At 38.4% G+C, this 18,559-nt stretch overlaps 1 protein-coding gene across 50 annotated transcripts in view; it reads left to right on the plus strand.

Annotated features, from left to right (window-relative positions):
* Positions 1 to 18,559, plus strand: part of ANK2 (ankyrin 2) — a 336,881-nt gene that overhangs the window by 297,083 nt on the left and 21,239 nt on the right. For 31 of the 50 annotated variants that reach the window (XM_072810360.1, XM_072810361.1, XM_072810369.1 and 28 more), the window contains 5 exons: positions 1,306 to 1,534; positions 2,302 to 2,427; positions 4,886 to 5,008; positions 7,001 to 7,033; positions 9,174 to 9,195. In XM_072810360.1, coding sequence (XP_072666461.1) covers positions 1,306 to 1,534; positions 2,302 to 2,427; positions 4,886 to 5,008; positions 7,001 to 7,033; positions 9,174 to 9,195 — 533 coding nt within the window. Of the gene's footprint in view, positions 1 to 1,305; positions 1,535 to 2,301; positions 2,428 to 4,885; positions 5,009 to 7,000; positions 7,034 to 9,173; positions 9,196 to 12,092; positions 18,345 to 18,559 lie in introns of all 50 variants that reach the window. The other 19 variants (XM_072810346.1, XM_072810351.1, XM_072810352.1 and 16 more) reach the window with 3 other exon arrangements.

Below are 18,559 nucleotides of genomic sequence, written 5' to 3' on the forward strand. Positions count from 1 at the left end.
TGACCCATTTAGTCTGTATTTCAGAAGTGATGCTGGATTGTGCATTGTTTACAGAGGCCTCATGGCATAGACCAAGAAGTCAGTATTGTAAATGTACTTAATACCGATGAATTATACACTTAAAATGGTTAAAATGGTAAATTTTTTATATATTTTACCAAAAGCCAATAAAAAAAAATAGATGGATCAAGAACTGAAGAAAAGAGGCCAAGACAATAGGGAAATCTTAGGAATGTTGAAAGATTATGGGAAATGAGTTAAGTGAAGAAGGGTGATCATTGGTTGGGAAAGGTTTCAGAGCAAAAAGATGTGAACCAAACTTTTAAAGTGTATACATAGCAAATTGAAAAAATGTCCATCGATGGCCTCTACTTTCCCAGTGAAGTTATCTTTCTTAGAGCCTCAGGTGAGGTGGGAACTCAAAGAATGTCATAAAGATTTAGCACAGTTACAATACTGAATAAAATGATATCTGAGGAAAATGTTGCCAGACAATGTCACAGACTTAGCTGAGGCTAGAATTCATAAATTGGCTAATGATTTCTTCTAAAATTATATTCAGCAATGTTAAGAAGCTCTGGAGCAAAAGCAATTTTTAAAAAATGGCATTATTTCACCTTGGTGACTGGAGAGGTTGTTGGAAAAGAATGATGAAGAAAAGCTGTGTGGGCAGCCCCGGTGGCCCAGGGGTTTAGTGCCGCCTTCAGCCTGAGGTGTGATCCTGGAGTCCCAGGATCGAGTCCCACATCAGGCTCCCTGCATGGAGCCTGCTCCTCCCTCTGCCTGTGTCTCTGCCTCTCCCTCTCTCTGTGTCTGTCATGAATAAATAAATCTTTAAAAAAAAAAAAAAAGCTGTGTAGATTTTATTGAAAAGGGTTTCAGGAAATGAAACAAAGAATAGGAGAGGGAAGCAAGAAAAATAGGAACTCTCATTCAGTTAGATACTTGTCATAATGTCTTGATACGGAGCTTACATGCTAGAAGATTCTAAAGCATTGAAATATATAGTTCAAAAGAGTCAATACTCAGAAGAGTCTCCAGGGAAGAAAATTACAAATACAATATTTGATAGTTGATCTTAAACACCTAATCTCTCTCTTTTCTCCACACTCTTTTCTTCCTTCCTATCTATCCTTCTACCTTGCTTCATTTCACTTTCTTTCTCTTTAGTTTCTCTCATCTTCCTCCCTTCTTTTCCCAAGAAACATTAAATGACTATTTTGATCATAGTGAAGGGGCTGGTTTTTTTTTTATTCAGTGGTATACTTTAAATTTCAGATACCTGACCTTTATTCCATTTTGTAGGTTCTGGCTGATAGATTGTCGACAAATCCAGGAATCTGTTACCTTTGCATCACAAGTGTATAGAGAAATTATCTGTGTACCGTATATGGCCAAATTTGTTGTGTTTGCCAAATCACATGACCCCATTGAAGCCAGGTTGAGATGTTTCTGCATGACTGATGATAAAGTGGATAAAACCCTTGAACAACAGGAAAACTTTGCTGAAGTGGCCAGAAGCAGGGATGTAGAGGTACTGTATTTACAAAAATAGTTTATGTTAACCTGTTGTTTATCCCCTTACTAGTAGAATATATTTAAAATAGTATTTAATAAATAGAGCCATAAAAAAAATCAGTCTACATATTGATCAGTTAGTAGGTCAAGGTCCAAAATCCGCCATTTTTAAAAAGTTTGGATATAGGGATAGTCTTACTGTATGTGAGGAGGTAAAAAGACTCTCTTAAAGTTATCTTGGGAAAAATTATGAGTTATTAGTAAAGTATGTGACTGTAATCATTTAGATATCTTTATCTCTCCCTGTTGGTTTCATTTTTAGTACTGAAGAAAACAGTCAGGAAGTATATCCATTATGTAAATGTGGAAGTACCATATCCAGGGCTTTTCTACATTACTTATTCTTATTTCATAATTTTCTGTCTGCAGGCCTTTGGATATTGAAGTCAAGTAACCTGACTCATTATAATGTCAAAAATAACCCAATCAGGAATTTATTAAGTTTAGCACTTAAAGATAGATACTGGTTAGTGGGAGGTAACATAAAACAGTGTTAGAAATGGAAACATTAACATTCAATGCTACCATGCACTGGAAGATTCTTGTACCAGTAAGAAGAGGGAGTACTAGCACATGCTTTGTCACAGATAAGACAAAATGTCAGCAATTTAAAGATTATGTATATTTTAAGAATTCTGATCTAAGTTGTATACCACTTTTTTATATAAATAACAATAATGATTATAGCTATTATATTCTTTGTTATTTTTCTATTTTTACCAGGTACTAGAAGGAAAACCCATCTATGTTGATTGTTTTGGCAACCTGGTGCCATTAACCAAGAGTGGCCAACATCATATATTCAGTTTTTTTGCCTTCAAAGAAAACCGACTTCCTCTCTTTGTCAAGGTAATATAAACATGGCATTTTGTAATGAATTTTACTTAAGATCAAGTAAGGATTTGATTTCTTTTAGTAGGAGATAATACTGGCTTTTAAGTCATTGCAATAATTTCTTAAAACCATATCTGTGAAACTTTAAAGTCCTAAAAACCCAACCATTTTTATTTTTGAAGTTCAAATTCAACCTTAATTTTTACATATGAACTATGTTTAAGGCTAAGAATTAGGACAAATAGCCAATTCATTAATTTAAAAAACTAGCTACATTTTTCCAAATTTTACAGAAGTCTCTCTCTCTTCTTTTTTACTATTATTTCTTTTAAATATTTATGCTTATATTTTAAAAATGTATGAATTTCATTAATGTGGAGACCAAAAGAGTTCTAAGTGACAACTTTTTGTAGTAAAAGCTCTCAAAGGAACCAGGAACTCAATCTAGTAAGAGATTATTCCTGATAGAGCTGTGAACTGGATATATTTTCATAAATTCATTTAGCAAACATTTATGGAGATACTTCAGTACACCGTAAATTTGTTGTCTCTGTTTAAGATTATTAATCCAAGTTAGGAATTTGGCAGCAGCAATATATACACATTTCATTCTGGATTCCAGTTCTAAAGAGGAGCTAAAATATGTGATGGTGAGATTCATGTAATGAAAAGGAAGTAATAAATCTGTTCTCTATTTCTCTAGCCAGCTCATTTTTTTTCTTGTTTCTCACAGTGTATTTCACTAATCTAGAAGTCTGAATGCTGGTTTCTATCAGTTTTTTACTACACCAATGTCAGATTATTAATTCCCAGTTTGTCAGCAGTGACTCATTTTATTCCATTATGATTTTCCAAGTATATGTCAGTAAACCTCTTTTACGTTTTTTAAAGTCTATTAAGCTTTCCCAAGATCTCTACTGAGTCTTTTGTTGTGCCATTTCTGGTTTGTTTTACCTGATCAAAGATAGGTTCTTATAGATCACCACATTAACCTGTAACTGCTGAAGGGTAATTGATCCATTTAACACAAATGACTGTGTAATTAAGCCAGTACTATATTGTTGATGTGCAAAAGTCGTTCTATGAACCAAATGCAGAAATGAGCAAAGGACTTAGACATTTCTCTAAAGAAGGCAAACAGATGTCCGCAGCTAAAGGAAATTTAGATTCAAACCACAATGAGATACCACATCGTATCCATTAGGATGGCAGTGGTTAAAAAATAAATATATAAATGAAATGAGATAGCTAACAAACGTTGGCAACAATGTGGAAAAATGGGGACCCCAATCACTGCTGGTGGGAATACAAGATGATGCAGCCACTGTGGAAGACTGTATGATGATTCCTCAAAAATTTAAACCTAGATTAGCATATGATCCAGCAATTCCACTTCTAGGTATATATCCCAAAGAACTAAAAGCAGGGACTCAAATAGTTATTTGCATACCAGCATTCATAATAGCATTATTCACAGTAGCCAAAAGGTGGAAACATCCCAAATATCCATTGACAGGTGAATGGATAAATAAAATATGGTATATAGGCACAATGGAATATTATTCAGCCTTGATAAGGAATGAAATTTTGATATGTGCTATAACATGGATAAACCTTGAGGATATATGCTAAGTGAAATCAACTAGACACAAAAGGACAAATATTCTGTTTCCACTTGTATGAGGTACCTAGAAAGGTCAAATGCTGGAGTCAGCAAATAGAATGGTGGTTGCCAGGGGATGAGGGAGGGGAGAAATGAAAAGTTCTTGTTTAATGGAAACAGAGTTTTGGTGTGTGAAGACAAAGAAGTTCCAAAAATGAATGGTGGTGATGGTTGTACAGCAGTGTGAATGAATCTACTTAATGCTGCTAAACTGTGGTTGTAAAAATGGATGAAATGATAAGTTTTATGTATGTTTTAACATAATTCTTTTAAAGAATGAAATTCTGATATGTGTTACAACGTGGTTGAAGCTTGAAAATATTATGCTAAGTAAAACAGCCCAGACTCAAAAGGAACAAACATTGTATAACTCTATTAGGGTATCTGAAGAGGCAAATTACAGAGATAGAAAGTAGAATAGAGGTGACTTGGGGCCGGCAGAAGATGAGGAGCTGTCATTTAATAGGTACAGAGTGTGTATTTAGGATGATGACAGATTCTGCATGGCAGTGATAATTGTACAAGTTTTTGAATGTGCTTAATGCCAATAAATCGAACACTTAAAAATGGTAAGTGAAAAAAATGGAAACAGTAAATTTTATGGCATGTCTATTTTACCACAACTTTGTAAAATGATTTTGTAAAAATCATTCTAAATGATAATAGAAAAAGAGAAAGAAACATCTCTATATCCTTGGCGTTATCAAATGAATTGATTTTTTTCCTCATTCTTTCTTTTGAGTATTACCTAATTAAAATAAATAGTATACATCATATCTGTGTGAAGTATGGATGCCTTTCTTGTTCAAGGTACGTGATACGACTCAGGAACCTTGCGGGCGACTATCATTTATGAAAGAGCCAAAATCCACAAGAGGCCTGGTGCATCAAGCTATTTGCAATTTGAATATCACCCTGCCAATTTATACAAAGGTATTGTCAAATCTGCTTAGTGCAATTCCATTTCTATAGGATTTAATTTTCAAATCCTTTAAAATAAGTAAAAGCAAAAGCTTTTTTGCATTTTACTGAATGCAAGCACATGTAACAATCATTTTTTATTCCCTGTCAGATTTGTGATATTCCATTTGAGTAAGGAAAAAAAGGAGCTCTCTTTTATTTTGCATTACATTGACTCTGATGGAAAATTTTCAAAAAATCTGTATTAGATATGAAAGAGAGAACATGTGAATTTAAGGTTTAACTTTTTGGACTAATTTTTAAAAATAAGTTGGCTTTGTCTTCATTGGTTTATATGTGCCCTTCTGGGATCATACTAGTCCATTTGGCCCTACCAAAGTATTATGAGTCCATTGGCTTCTGCCAATTCACAAGTTGATTATATATTATTAAATTCCAAGCAACCTCATGAGATTTTATCTTATTGCTAAAATAAATACCTGTTCATCTTATAATCTATAATATTTTGGGGTTATCAAAATAATTTTTTGACTATTTTAACATAATTAGTATACAGTATACTCCCATGTTACAAGGAGTAGATTTGAAACACTGTTGAAAAGGAACAAGTTGTCAATTCCTGACCCAAAGTCTCCTTACCAGGTATTACTTTGTATTCAGATCACTCACCATTACAGAATTCCTGGCTTACTTTGATCAAGTTGTGATGACAACTACATGAATTAAATGTTGAGGATAACTTAATTTTTATTACTTAAAAAAAATGTTAACCAACCTCTTCCCAATAGAACCTCCCCTCCCCCACCCCATGACAGTCTATAGAGGGCTGCAGCGGGATGCCACGGTGTGTACTAGAGGTTAGGGAGGGGCATGAGTAGTGGCAGGTAAGACCTGGAGACCTAGAAATATAGTTAAAACCCTAAGTCTTGATTCCACAATACAAAGCATCTTCTACACTTCTTTTTACCCACCATGGTATATCTTTCTTAACCAATTAATCTTGTTTTTTTTTTTTAACCAATTAATCTTGTAAATAGAGATCAGACACATAGAGAAAAGCCCATAGCATCATGCTTAACATTGCAAATTCTTATTATATGATAAAAATGAAGTGAAATATTATCTGTATAAGTAAACATGCATGTTTTTCCAGTCATTGGAATACAGCAATAGGTATATCCACCTCAGTGAGCATAATCTAATCACACTCCAATGATGCAAAATGTATTTTGGGGTTTGTGTATTTGTGAGTCACCGAAGTGAATGCCAAATAAGAACACAAGAAAATGCGTACTGCTGTGGGCAGTCCTCCTGAGTGATGTGTAAAGATGAATGAGCTTTGTCTCTGATTTCAGTGAACTCTCAATGTGCTTTAAAAGAAAGTGTTTGTTATTACACTGTATTTCTAAGTTAAGACATATCATTAATTCCATGATGGTCCTGGACAGCTTTCCATTTAGTAACTGAAAAGAAAAAGGAAAACAATGCCAAACATTGTACACTTTAGATAAACTTTAGAATTTAGTTGCTCTTTATTATAATAGAACTACTAAATATTGCCTATGTATTCAAAATATTTTCGCCATATGCTTATTTGTGGCTTTTAACATTTTCAGCCAATATCTGTAATGACTGGGAAATATCATCACCATTTCTCTGGGCATATGCATCAAATTAAATATCAAACTTTAAGGATGTTAGTAACCTAGTATCTGAAATAAGTATATTTGTAATTTTAGTTTTTTTGCCTAAGGAATTAGTATATTTATAGTTTTGGTCTTTTTCCTCTTTAATCTTTAGACTTTCACATTTAAATCAATCCTTTTAAATTATTTGCCTGTCTTCTATAAACTGTTAGTAAGAAAAAAAAACAAGAGTATGCTGGCTGTATGCTTGCCTGTTGATGTTTGTTGGCAGTGTATTTAATCTTTTCTTTTCTTCTAAATACTCTCTACTCTTCCTGCTTTCTTTTTTCCATCTCGCATGGCATCTTGGGGCGGCAAGGAATCAGAGTCAGATCAAGAACAGGAAGAAGAGGTAATTGTATGATACTGTCTCTTGTTGATAGCTGTATTTGCTATAACCACTAATAAGAGCACATAATCTGTGTTCTTAGAAGGGTTATACAGATGTTAGTAATAGGAGGGTCACAGTTTACCTAACCCCTCTGAGCCTGTTTTTTCATCTCGTGGACTGAATTCAAACAACAGTAAAGCTTTCCCTGTCAATTGTTACCTGTCTCTGTGTAGTAATATGTGTTTCTCTACCAACTACTAAAGGCCAAGCCATTATTTCATTTCTCAGAGGTTGGTCTGGAGATGCCTGGAGGTCAAAGCTTTTTTTTTTTTTTTTTTTTTAAGGTTACTGAGACATTTTTTGTCTTTTACCTCCCATATCTCCACAAGCTATAGCAGAGTTTTCCAGAGACTACATTACATATGATGACATCATGGCTCTGACTCTGGAATGTGTAGTTGTGTATACTTGGGTTCTAGCATTTTCTTAGTTTTAGTGTATAAAACAGATAATTAATTGTATATATCAAACATAAACATAAACAAAAGTTCTTCAAGATCCTCAGTAATTTTTAGGAGTGTAAAGGAATCTTAAGACCGAAAAGTTTGAGACTAAAAACTTAAAGGAGTGTATAATTCAACCATTAGACTATAATATTATAATGCAGAACTCTGCCGATCATGAGCACTTCTTACAAGGTAGATTCTTTAAATGCTCCATGTACCTCATCAACACTGATCTTCACAATTGCCCTGTGAGGTCTGTGCTGTCATATCATAGATGAAGAAAGCAAGTCTTCGAGAGATTACCTTGAATAAAGAACCACTTGAATAAGACCTCTCTGATAGTTCAGACACATTTGTGTTTGTTTCCCCATATAAAGATTTGAAGATGCCCAAACATTATAGAAATGAAAGAAGTCATTGGGAAATTCCTTCTACTTTCCTATTTATGTATTGGTTCCTGTTTCTAAGATAGACAAATGTAATTGTTGTTAGTTGCACATAAATATTTTCAAATATACTAGTTTTATATTTTTATTTATTTAATTTTTTTTAAAGATTTTATTTATTTATTCATGAGAGACACAGAGAGAGAGGCAGAGACACACACAGAGAGAGAGGCAGAGACACAGGCAGAGGGAGAAGCAGGCTCCATGCAGGGAGCCTGATGTAGGACTCGATCCCAGGACTCCAGGACCATGCCCTGGGCTGAAGGCAGGCATTAAACCGCTGAGCCATCCAGGGATCCCCCTAGTTTTATATTTTTAATGTTACTCCGATGGATTTGGAATACAGAAACATAAATAAAAATATAATAAATACCCTTGTACCCACCAGCTTAAAATGTAAGGCCTTTACAGTGCAGAGAATCACCCTGAATTCACTTTTTACTCCTACCCCGGCAGTAGAGCAGGACAAGAGGGTTGATGATAAACTCACTGTCCTGCCGTATGTAACCATATACGGTACTAATTATGACAAGACAGATGTCATCCTTACCCTCAATTGTAGAGCCACTCTTTGTCTCACATAGTTTCCTTCCTGCACTTGGTGACTCTTATCATCAAAGCTGTTCAAAGTGGTACCTACACCCTTTACAGAAGAGCAGTGCAATTATAAAACCATTTTTACTATGTTTAAATGAATTTCTTGCATTAAGTTTTGATTTTTCTATTGAATATTTTCAGAAGCTATGCAGGGCAATAGATCCAGTTTGTATTCTTTTCAGGATTTGGAATTTTGGCTTGTAATTAATGATAACGAAACTACTTCTGTAGAATGTATTACCCTGGCATGTTATTTGTTCTTTCCTTCTTTTTCTCCACTAAATTGACACTGTTTAACTTCCACTTAAGTATTTTCCTGGCTTTTCCCTAAATAAATATTTCTAACATCAAACGCACCCTGGATCATATCTTCCTAGAAATAACATATTAAAAAGTACTTTCCACCTATAACGTCTAGAAAGATTTTTTTTCCAAGTTAGGATAAGAATCAAGGAGATTCTCAGGAAGAACTGTAGCAAATTACCCTGACCTTCCTCTAGCTTCTGGTATCTCCCTGTGGGTGTGATTATGAATAGGAGCTTATTTGCACATCAGGGGCTGTGAAACAAGACACAGTTTGTAACCATTCAATTTATGTATGTTTTCTTTCAGATCGATATGACATCAGAAAAAAGTAAGATTTTAAATAAAATTGAGTTTTTTTGAAAGCTGGCTACAATAAAGAGAAGCATGAATTAAGATGCAGCTAGTTGCCATTACTAACCACTGTAATAATTATGTTTTTATATTGTCCTTATTAATCATTAATGTCTACTTAGAAAAGCAGCTTGGCCAGTTAAATTACAAAAATACCTAATTTGTGAGCTAATTAGCAGTAAAATGCAATGATTATTCATCTAAGCATTCACTTTCTTTTGATACCCCTGTTAATCCTGCTATTGCTGTTATGCTTGTTTAGAAACCCACCCTACTGTTTTTGTCCATTTGTTAGCATAACATTGTCATCTCTTTTTTTTTTAAAGCACTGACATGACAGTATCACTTTTTGATATCAAGCAACACTGACTTGGGGAGAGAGCTCATTATTTTTGCAGGCTACACTTGCAAAAATGATACTGTCTTAATAGTTCTCAGCTAAAGCCAACCCTTTCCCCACCCCCACCCCTTAGCACCTCTTACTGTGGTGAAGTATAACTGACTTCTTTCGGGTTGAGGTCTAACGGATTTTTGTGAAACTTTTTGAAAAAAGTAAGAACCAAGAATACAAAAATCAAAACCTCCTGGATGAAATTATTAATCACAACATTGTGCCATTATAGGGCTAATTTTAAATAATGATGCAAATCCCACACATAATTTTGTACAGAGAGAACTGGTTTTTACAGACCTTAAGAGATCTATCTTAGAACTCATTTTGGGTTTGTAACAATTCATTAACATTTTAGTTTTGGGGCCTGTTTCTGGTGACTCTGGCTTCTTGTGTGGAAGAAGTTGAATTTTTCAGGTTTCTTTCTTGCTTTTATGCCCCCAGATAGTTTAAGGAAAAAATACTAATTTTTATTGCTTATTCATTTAAAAATTCATTTTGAGTCCCTGCATTTCAGGGTACTATTCTTAAAAGGAGAAAACTTAGAACCATGTTTGATATGGCCATCTGGTTCTGGGCAATGATCTGGGGCTTTTTTTTTTTGAAGACCTAGTACAATGTAAATTACTGTTATTGAAATGCTTTTCTTAAAAAAAGATTTTATTTATTTATTTGAATGCAGGGCTCTATCCCAGGACTCCAGGATCATGCATGACCTGAGCTGAAGGCAATGGCTTAATGGCCTGAGCCACCCAGGCACCCATAGAATGCTTTTAATTGAGAGTCTCTTTGCTCTTATGTTAAATCATCATTCAGGACTAGATTATTTGAAATTCTGGGTGTTTTCATTGGTTTGTACATGAACAAATTTGCATTGATATAAACCATTTTAACATATCTTTATATATGCATAGTCACAGAGTTTATCTCCTCAACAAATGACAGTTCTCTCAGGAAAAGACACTTTCTTTGCTTAAAAAGTGACATTATCATTGCCTTCATTCCTTTTTTAAAAAAGAGATTTTATTATCCCATTTTCTTCTTCGGGACTACTATGTTATTTAAATCACCCTTTCCTTTATTTCTTGAATACCAGATAGTAGAAATTGAAGTGTAATACATCCAGCTGGCTCAATCATTTAAAAAGGAAAGGGAAAAGGTTACTATATTTCTATAATGCCACAGATTCTTCTGAATGACTCCTAAGTGTTGTGAATATTTTTTAAAGTTTAAACATAGACTTGTGTTTGTTTGTTTTTTAAGTCTAAAGACCATCCTTAAATAATCATCTAGGTATGAGATAATCTCTAAAGAAGGGCTCTATTGAAGGGACTCTTTCCTAATTCTTTTCAAGAGCAAATCCTAAAAGAGTGTGACGCAGTGTTTTCCTTTTTGCTTTGAATGGGTGCAGGTCCCCACTACCTATTCCTCAAATATATTACATTCAGCACCTATGTACAGACTTGTAGGGAAATAAATATGCTTCACCACAGTAATGTTTTACATACTTGTTCTAATTTCTTAACCATCCTCCTACCCATGCATTTCAGCAAAGCCATCTCTCCCACCAGTTTTCCTCCACCTTTGCTTTGCATGGAAATAACTTGGCTTACATAAATTGTGCGTGTGTCCCGTGTGACTGTCTCTGATTTGGATTGCCATGCATCACATTTTAACTTTGGACTCACATAATAAGTTTAATCACAGTTGTTATTTTGTTATTTTTTTCTTTCCTTTCCTTTATTTCCCTCCTTGGTCTGTCCATTTTGTGTCTAAACCAGGAGGTTGCTCCAAGGAAAGGACCATGCCTCTTAGCACAAGACCATTCGTTTCATTGTTAGGTGTGAATTTCCCTTAGATGAAATGCCGGTTTGCAGCTGATTCAGACATCTTTTATGTGTCATTGTAAATTGACAGAACAAAACATACTGAATTCTGGATTTTCATATGATTAAAAAACCATATATATATCATTAGAAGGCATTCTGAGTTTGCTACTACTGGCTTTCTCCTAGAGGAAATCAACTTTCTGCAATTTCTAATGCTTTTTTCCTTTTTTTTTCCCATGTTTATATTTTTTTCAACATCGATCTGTAACATCTGAACAATCTTGAGATACTTCTGTGTAATTTCACTGCGTCCGTTCTTTGTTTTGATCTGTGATGTGTGTGTGTGTGTGTGTCTGTCTGTCTTGGCTATTTGTTATAGCTTTGTTGTATGTGTGGATGTGCTACAAGTGAGAAAATTAAGCAAGTTATTTCCTGCTCATTTTTCCTTTTCAGTTTTGGTTCTTTTTTTTTTTTTCCGTTAGCCTTGCTTTGCTTTTGTATCCTGAGACCTTGTGGATCCACCATTCCCAGCCCATTCTGTTGTCCCTCCCGCCACAACAGGAAAAGACACTGTGTCGTTTCAGTCCTGATTACATTTGCCGATATATTTTTTGATTTCCATTTTACTTTCAATGTTTTTCATTCACATCAAAGATGATGAGACAGAGTCTACAGAAACATCTGTCCTGAAAAGTCACCTGGTTAATGAAGTTCCTGTCCTAGCCAGTCCGGACTTGCTCTCTGAAGTTTCTGAGATGAAACAAGATTTGATCAAAATGACCGCCATCTTGACCACAGATGTGTCTGATAGGGCAGGTTCTATCAAAGTGAAGGAGCTGGTGAAGGCTGCTGAGGAAGAGCCAGGAGAGCCTTTTGAAATTGTTGAAAGAGTTAAAGAGGACTTAGAGAAAGTGAATGAAATCCTGAGAAGTGGAACCTGCGCGAGAGATGAAGGCAGTATGCCAAGGTCTCAGCTGGAGAGAGAGTTAGTGGAAGAGGAGTGGGTGATTGTCAGTGATGAGGAAATAGAGGAGGCTAAGCTAAAAGCACCTTTAGAAGTCACCGAATACCCGTGCGTAGAGGTTAGACTAGATAAGGAGAGCAACGTCAAAGTAGAGAAAGACTCAGCTGGGCTAGTGAACTACCTTACTGAGGATCTAAAGTCCTATGTGTCTCCTCATGAAAAGCACCTGCAGACAGCTCAAGAGAGAGCAGGGGAGAAGCGTGAGGCTCCGCCTATTGGCAGGAGCTCTGAAAATGAAGGGAAAGATGCACCCCCAGAGACACAGAGTGCACAGAAACAACAGAAACCAAGCCTGGGAATAAAGAAGCCAGTGAGAAGGAAATTAAAGGAAAAACAGAAACAAAAAGAGGAAAGCGTACAAGGTAGTGCAGAAAAAAGTGAACTTAAAAAATGTAGTTCAGAAGAGTCATTAGAGGAAGATGCAGGTTTAGCCCCTGAGCCTCTTCCCACTGTAAAGGCCACTTCACCTTTGATAGAAGAAACTCCCATCGGTTCCATAAAGGACAAAGTTAAGGCCCTTCAGAAACGAGTGGAAGATGAACAGAAAGGTCGAAGCAAGTTGCCCGTCAGAGTCAAAGGCAAAGAGGATGTGCCGAAAAAGATAACCCACAGGACGCATCCAGCTGCATCACCCTCTCTGAAGTCAGAGAGGCACGTACCGGCGTCACCCTCCTCTAAAACAGAACGACACTCTTCTCTTTCCTCCTCTACAAAAACTGAAAGGCACCCTCCCATATCACCATCAAGTAAAACTGAGAAACACTCGCCTGTGTCACCCTCTGCGAAAATTGAAAGGCACTCCCCCGTGTCATCATCAAGTAAGACTGAGAAACACTCACCGGTATCACCCTCGACAAAAACTGAAAGGCACTCCCCTGTGTCATCTACAAAAACAGAAAGACACCCACCTGTTTCACCTTCAGGTAAAATGGACAAACGCCCACCTGTATCACCTTCTGGGAGAGTGGAGAAACATGCACCAGTTTCACCTGGGAGAACAGAAAAACGTTTGCCTGTGTCACCAGCTGGACGACTAGAAAAGCATCCACCTGTATCAACCTCTGGGAAAACTGACAAGCACTTGCCTGTGTCGCCTTCTGGGAAAACGGAAAAGCAGCCCCCTGTATCCCCCACCTCAAAAACAGAAAGAATCGAAGAGACAATGTCTGTTCGGGAGTTGATGAAAGCTTTCCAGTCAGGTCAGGACCCATCCAAACATAAGACTGGACTCTTTGAGCACAAATCAGCAAAACAGAAGCAGCCACAAGAAAAAGGCAAAGCTCGAGTAGAAAAAGAAAAGGGTGCTAACCAGAGAGAGACACAGAAAACAGAGAGTCAGACCATCAAACGAAGCCAGAGATTTGTGGTAACAGGAGTTTCTGAATCCAAGAGAGCAGTCCGTGCTTCTTCCGTAGGGTTTAAGAGAGAAGATGTAGTTGTAGAAAAGGAGAAAGCTCTTAGCCACAAAACACCTGAACCTGTTCAGTCAGCACCAGAAGAAAAAAGCCATAAAGAAAATGAAGTTCCCAAAGAAAAGCTGGCTGATGAACAGGGAGACATGGATCTTCAGATCAGCCCAGATAGGAAAACCTCCACTGACTTTTCTGATGTCATTAAGCAAGAATTGGAAGACAATGACAAATACCAACAATTCCGAATGAGTGAGAAGACGGAAGAAGTACAGCTCCATTTAGATCAAGTACTCACTAGTCCTTTCAACACAACCTTTCCACTAGATTACATGAAAGATGAATTTCTTCCGGCTCTGTCTTTACAAAATGGTGCTTTGGATGGCAGTCCTGAGAGCCTGAAACCTGAAGGGGTGCCAGGTTCTCCGTGTGGCAGCCTGATGGAAGGGACCCCTCAGATTAGTTCGGAAGAAAGCTATAAGCATGAGGGCCTAGCGGAGACGCCTGAGACAAGCCCAGAAAGCCTTTCGTTCTCACCAAAGAAAAGTGAGGAGCAAGTTGGGGAAGTAAGTGAAACTACCAAGGTAGAAACACCAGCAGCAGTTCATTCAGAAAAAGGACATCCCTCAGTCAAAGACATCACCGATGGTTTTGAAGAGCAAGGTGCTGTGGTCACTAAAGGCACAGAGCCCTCAGCGGAGCATTTGCTGAAGGAGGCCACCCTGGACCCTTCTTCTGAAGACACATGCCTCAAACGTGAAGATGATTCCCTTGGCAGCTGTAGTGTGTTATTAGCAAAGGAAACACCCAAAGGATTGACTGAGGAAGCATCCTCTGATGAGCCTCAACCAACAGGTATTGGTTCCACCCACAAGACACAGACCGATACTGAAGCTCGGAAATCCACAACCACTGAGCCCTCAGATGAGACAGGGGCCTCCCCGCAGCCTCATGCTTCTGTAAAGACAGGCACAGGAACTGAATCAAAGCCCCAGGGAGTTGCTAGGAGTCCCCAAGGGTTAGAACTTGCACTCCCTAGCCGAGATAGTGAGGTCCTCAGCCCCGGTGCTGATGAATCGTTTGCAGTGAGCCACAGAGACTCCCTGGAAGCCAGCCCTGTGCTGGAGGATAACTCCTCACACAAAACTCCAGATTCTCTGGAGCCCAGTCCTCTGAAAGAATCCCCTTGCCGTGACTCTCTTGAAAGTAGCCCCGTGGAACCAAAGATGAAGGCTGGAGTTCTCCCAAGTCACTTTCCTCTCCCTGCAGCCGTAGCCAAAACAGAACTCTTGACAGAAGTGGCCTCTATGCGGTCCCGGCTGCTCCGAGACCCGGACGGCAGTGCTGAGGACGACAGTCTTGAGCAGACGTCACTGGTAGAGAGCTCAGGGAAGAGCCCCCTTTCTCCTGACACCCCCAGCTCTGAAGAAATTAGCTATGAGGTCACACCCAAAGCCACAGATGCAAGCACACCCAAACCGGCTGTAATTCATGAATGCGCGGAGGAGGATGACTTGGAAAATGGGGAGAAAAAGAGATTCACACCTGAAGAGGAAATGTTTAAAATGGTAACCAAAATAAAAACATTTGATGAACTTGAACAAGAAGCAAAGCAGAAAAGGGACTACAAAAAAGAACCCAAGCAAGAAGAATCTTCTTCGTCCTCTGACCCAGATGCTGACTATACAGCAGATGTGGATGAATCAAAACATATGGAGAGTGTGGAGGATGAAAGCGATGTCCCTGTGGTAGTAACATCAGAGAGCAGAAAGGCTTCTTCCTCCTCAGAGAGTGAACCTGAGTTAGCACAGCTGAAAAAAGGTGCCGACTCAGGCCTCTTACCAGAGCCAGTTATTCGAGTGCAACCTCCCTCCCCACTTCCATCCAGCATCGACTCCAATTCCAGTCCCGAAGAAGTACAGTTTCAACCTATTGTTTCCAAACAATACACTTTCAAAATGAATGAAGATACTCAGGAAGAATCAGGTAAATCAGAAGAAGAAAAAGATCATGAATCCTGCGTACCTGAGGAGAGTCCTACCATTTCTCCTGATGGCCCAGATATGTTTGATGATGATCTGGACAGAGATGCTGCTCAAACAGAAGTCTGTGATGGCCACGGGTGTGAGACTGGGAGTCCTGGCAGCTCAGTCACTCCCATATCTTCAGGTCTCTACAGCTCCCCTAGGGAGGATACCAATGAGCAGCAAGTTATCCATGAAGAATCATTACCTCTGCAAGACACTGATGAAAAAATCACAGAAGGAGAAGAGCTTGATGTTTCTAGAGTGGAATCTCTACAAGGAGATTGCCCCAGTGAAAGCCCTTCATCTTTGTCCTCTTTGCCTCATATTCCAATATCTGAAGGACAAGAATTAGATGAAGCCGTATTCTCTCCACCTTCTACTACAGAAACGGAGGATACCAAAACCGACCAAGCTTTTGAAAGCTTACCAAAGGACTCTTCCACTCAAGACTCATTGACTACTACTCAAACAGACAAATTGTCCGTGGATGTTCCAGCGTCTGACCCAGCCGATACTGATGAAATTTACGATCCTCAAGTAATAAGCCCTTACGAAAATGTTCCTTCCCAATCTTTTTTCTCCAGTGAAGAAAGCAAAACCCAAACAGAGGCAAGACACACAAGTTTTCAGTCTTCAGAAGTACATTCTGTTACCACCACATCCTCTGTTGAAGACGTGGTAGTAACAAGCTCCTCCAATAGAACTGTTTCAAGCCAAGAATCTAATTTTGAGGACCAAAACATGGAAAAAGAATCCAAACAAGAAAGCATCTTGTGGGAAAGGCAATCAGATGGAGCCCCTTCATCTTTAGAGCCTTCTGTGCCAAATACATCAGCAGTTGTTGGTGAACAAATAAGCAAAGTCATCATCACAAAAACGGATGTGGATTCTGATTCCTGGAGTGAAATCCGTGAGGATGATGAAGCCTTTGAGGCTCGAGTGAAAGAGGAAGAGCAAAAGATATTTGGCTTGATGGTAGACAGACAATCACAGGGTACCACCCCTGACACCACTCCTGCAAGGACCCCAACTGAGGAGGGGACCCCAACCAGTGAGCAAAACCCATTTCTCTTTCAGGAAGGAAAATTGTTTGAGATGACCCGAAGTGGTGCCATTGATATGACCAAAAGGTCCTATGCAGATGAAAGTTTTCACTTTTTCCAAATTGGTCAAGAATCCAGGGAAGAGACTGTCTCTGAAGACATGAAAGAAGGGAGTCCTGGGGCTGAGCTCCCACAACAGGAAACATCAGCTGAGTCACTAGCTCTCTTAGAATCAAAAGAAGCAGTGAGTGATGAAGCAGACTTACTTCCAGATGACCTGAGTGAGGAAGTAGAGGAAATATCTGCTTCAGATGCTCAGCTTAACTCCCATGTGGGGAATTCAGTCTCTGTTGAAATATCAATGGAAGAGACTCCTTCTGCAGGTGCCGAGGACCCTCCCACCATGCAAATGGGTGATATGTCTCCTAAGTCTAGTGTGAAAAATACATCTTGCCCGGACCCCCCTGAACCAGTTGTACATGTTCAGTTAGATTTTTCCACAGTTACCAGGTCTGTGTATTCAGATCGGAATGATGATTCTCCTGATTCTTCCCCAGAGGAACAGAGATCCGTAATTGAAATTCCTACTGCACCCATGGAGAATGTGCCTTCTGCTGAAAGCAAATCCAAAATTCCTGTAAGGACTTTACCCATGTCAACCCCAGCACCTCCATCTGTGGAGTATGAGAATTCCCTTTCTGAAGATTTTTTACCCAGCCTGGATGAGGAAAGTAAAGAGGATGAAATAAAACCAAAGTCTAAAATCCCTGTGAAAGCACCTGTCCAAAGAGTAGAACAGCAGCTTTTGCATCTAGATTCATCTCTCCAGAAAATAGTGGCTCCTCAGGGTCAGGACATGACAAGCAGAACACCAGAGAGTAGAAGCAAATCTGAATCTGATGCCAGTCCTTTGGACTCAAAGACCAAATGTCCAGTAAAAACTAAAAGTTACACTGAGACAGAAACAGAGAGCACAGAGGGGGATGAGGAGCTTGAGTTAGAATCAGAAGAGGGAGCCACAAGACCAAAGATATTTACATCCCGATTGCCAGTTAAGAGCAAAAGCACCACATCTTCCTGCAAGGGGGCTGTGAGCCCCACAAAAGAAAGTAAGGAGCATTTCTTTGACCTTTATAGGAACTCCATAGAATTCTTTGAGGAGATTAGTGATGAGGCTTCCAAGTTAGTGGATAGACTTACACAGTCAGAAAGGGAGCAAGAATTGGTTTCAGATGATGAAAGTAGTAGTGCCCTGGAAGTTTCAGTAATTGAAAATCTGCCACCTGTTGAGACCGAGCATTCAATTCCTGAGGACATCTTTGACACAAGGCCTATTTGGGATGAGTCCATTGAGACTCTGATTGAACGCATCCCTGATGAAAATGGCCATGACCATGCTGAAGGTATTTGCCAGCCACTGGGATTCCCTGTGCTACGCATGTCATAAATTTGATATAGTTTTTCTGTATATCTTTTATTTGGTGATTTGTGTCTCATTTTCTTTAAGCTTTCTGTAGTGGTTACTGTGTTTGTGTAAGCCCTTTGTGTTTTGTGCCTTCTCTGTGTACTCTTGTCCATGAAAACAATCTCAAGATTGAGTAATGAGAATGCTTATGGA

This window comes from Canis lupus, chromosome 33 (genome assembly GCF_048164855.1).
Source record: "Canis lupus baileyi chromosome 33, mCanLup2.hap1, whole genome shotgun sequence".
In the NCBI taxonomy this organism is placed as follows: domain Eukaryota; kingdom Metazoa; phylum Chordata; class Mammalia; order Carnivora; family Canidae; genus Canis; species Canis lupus.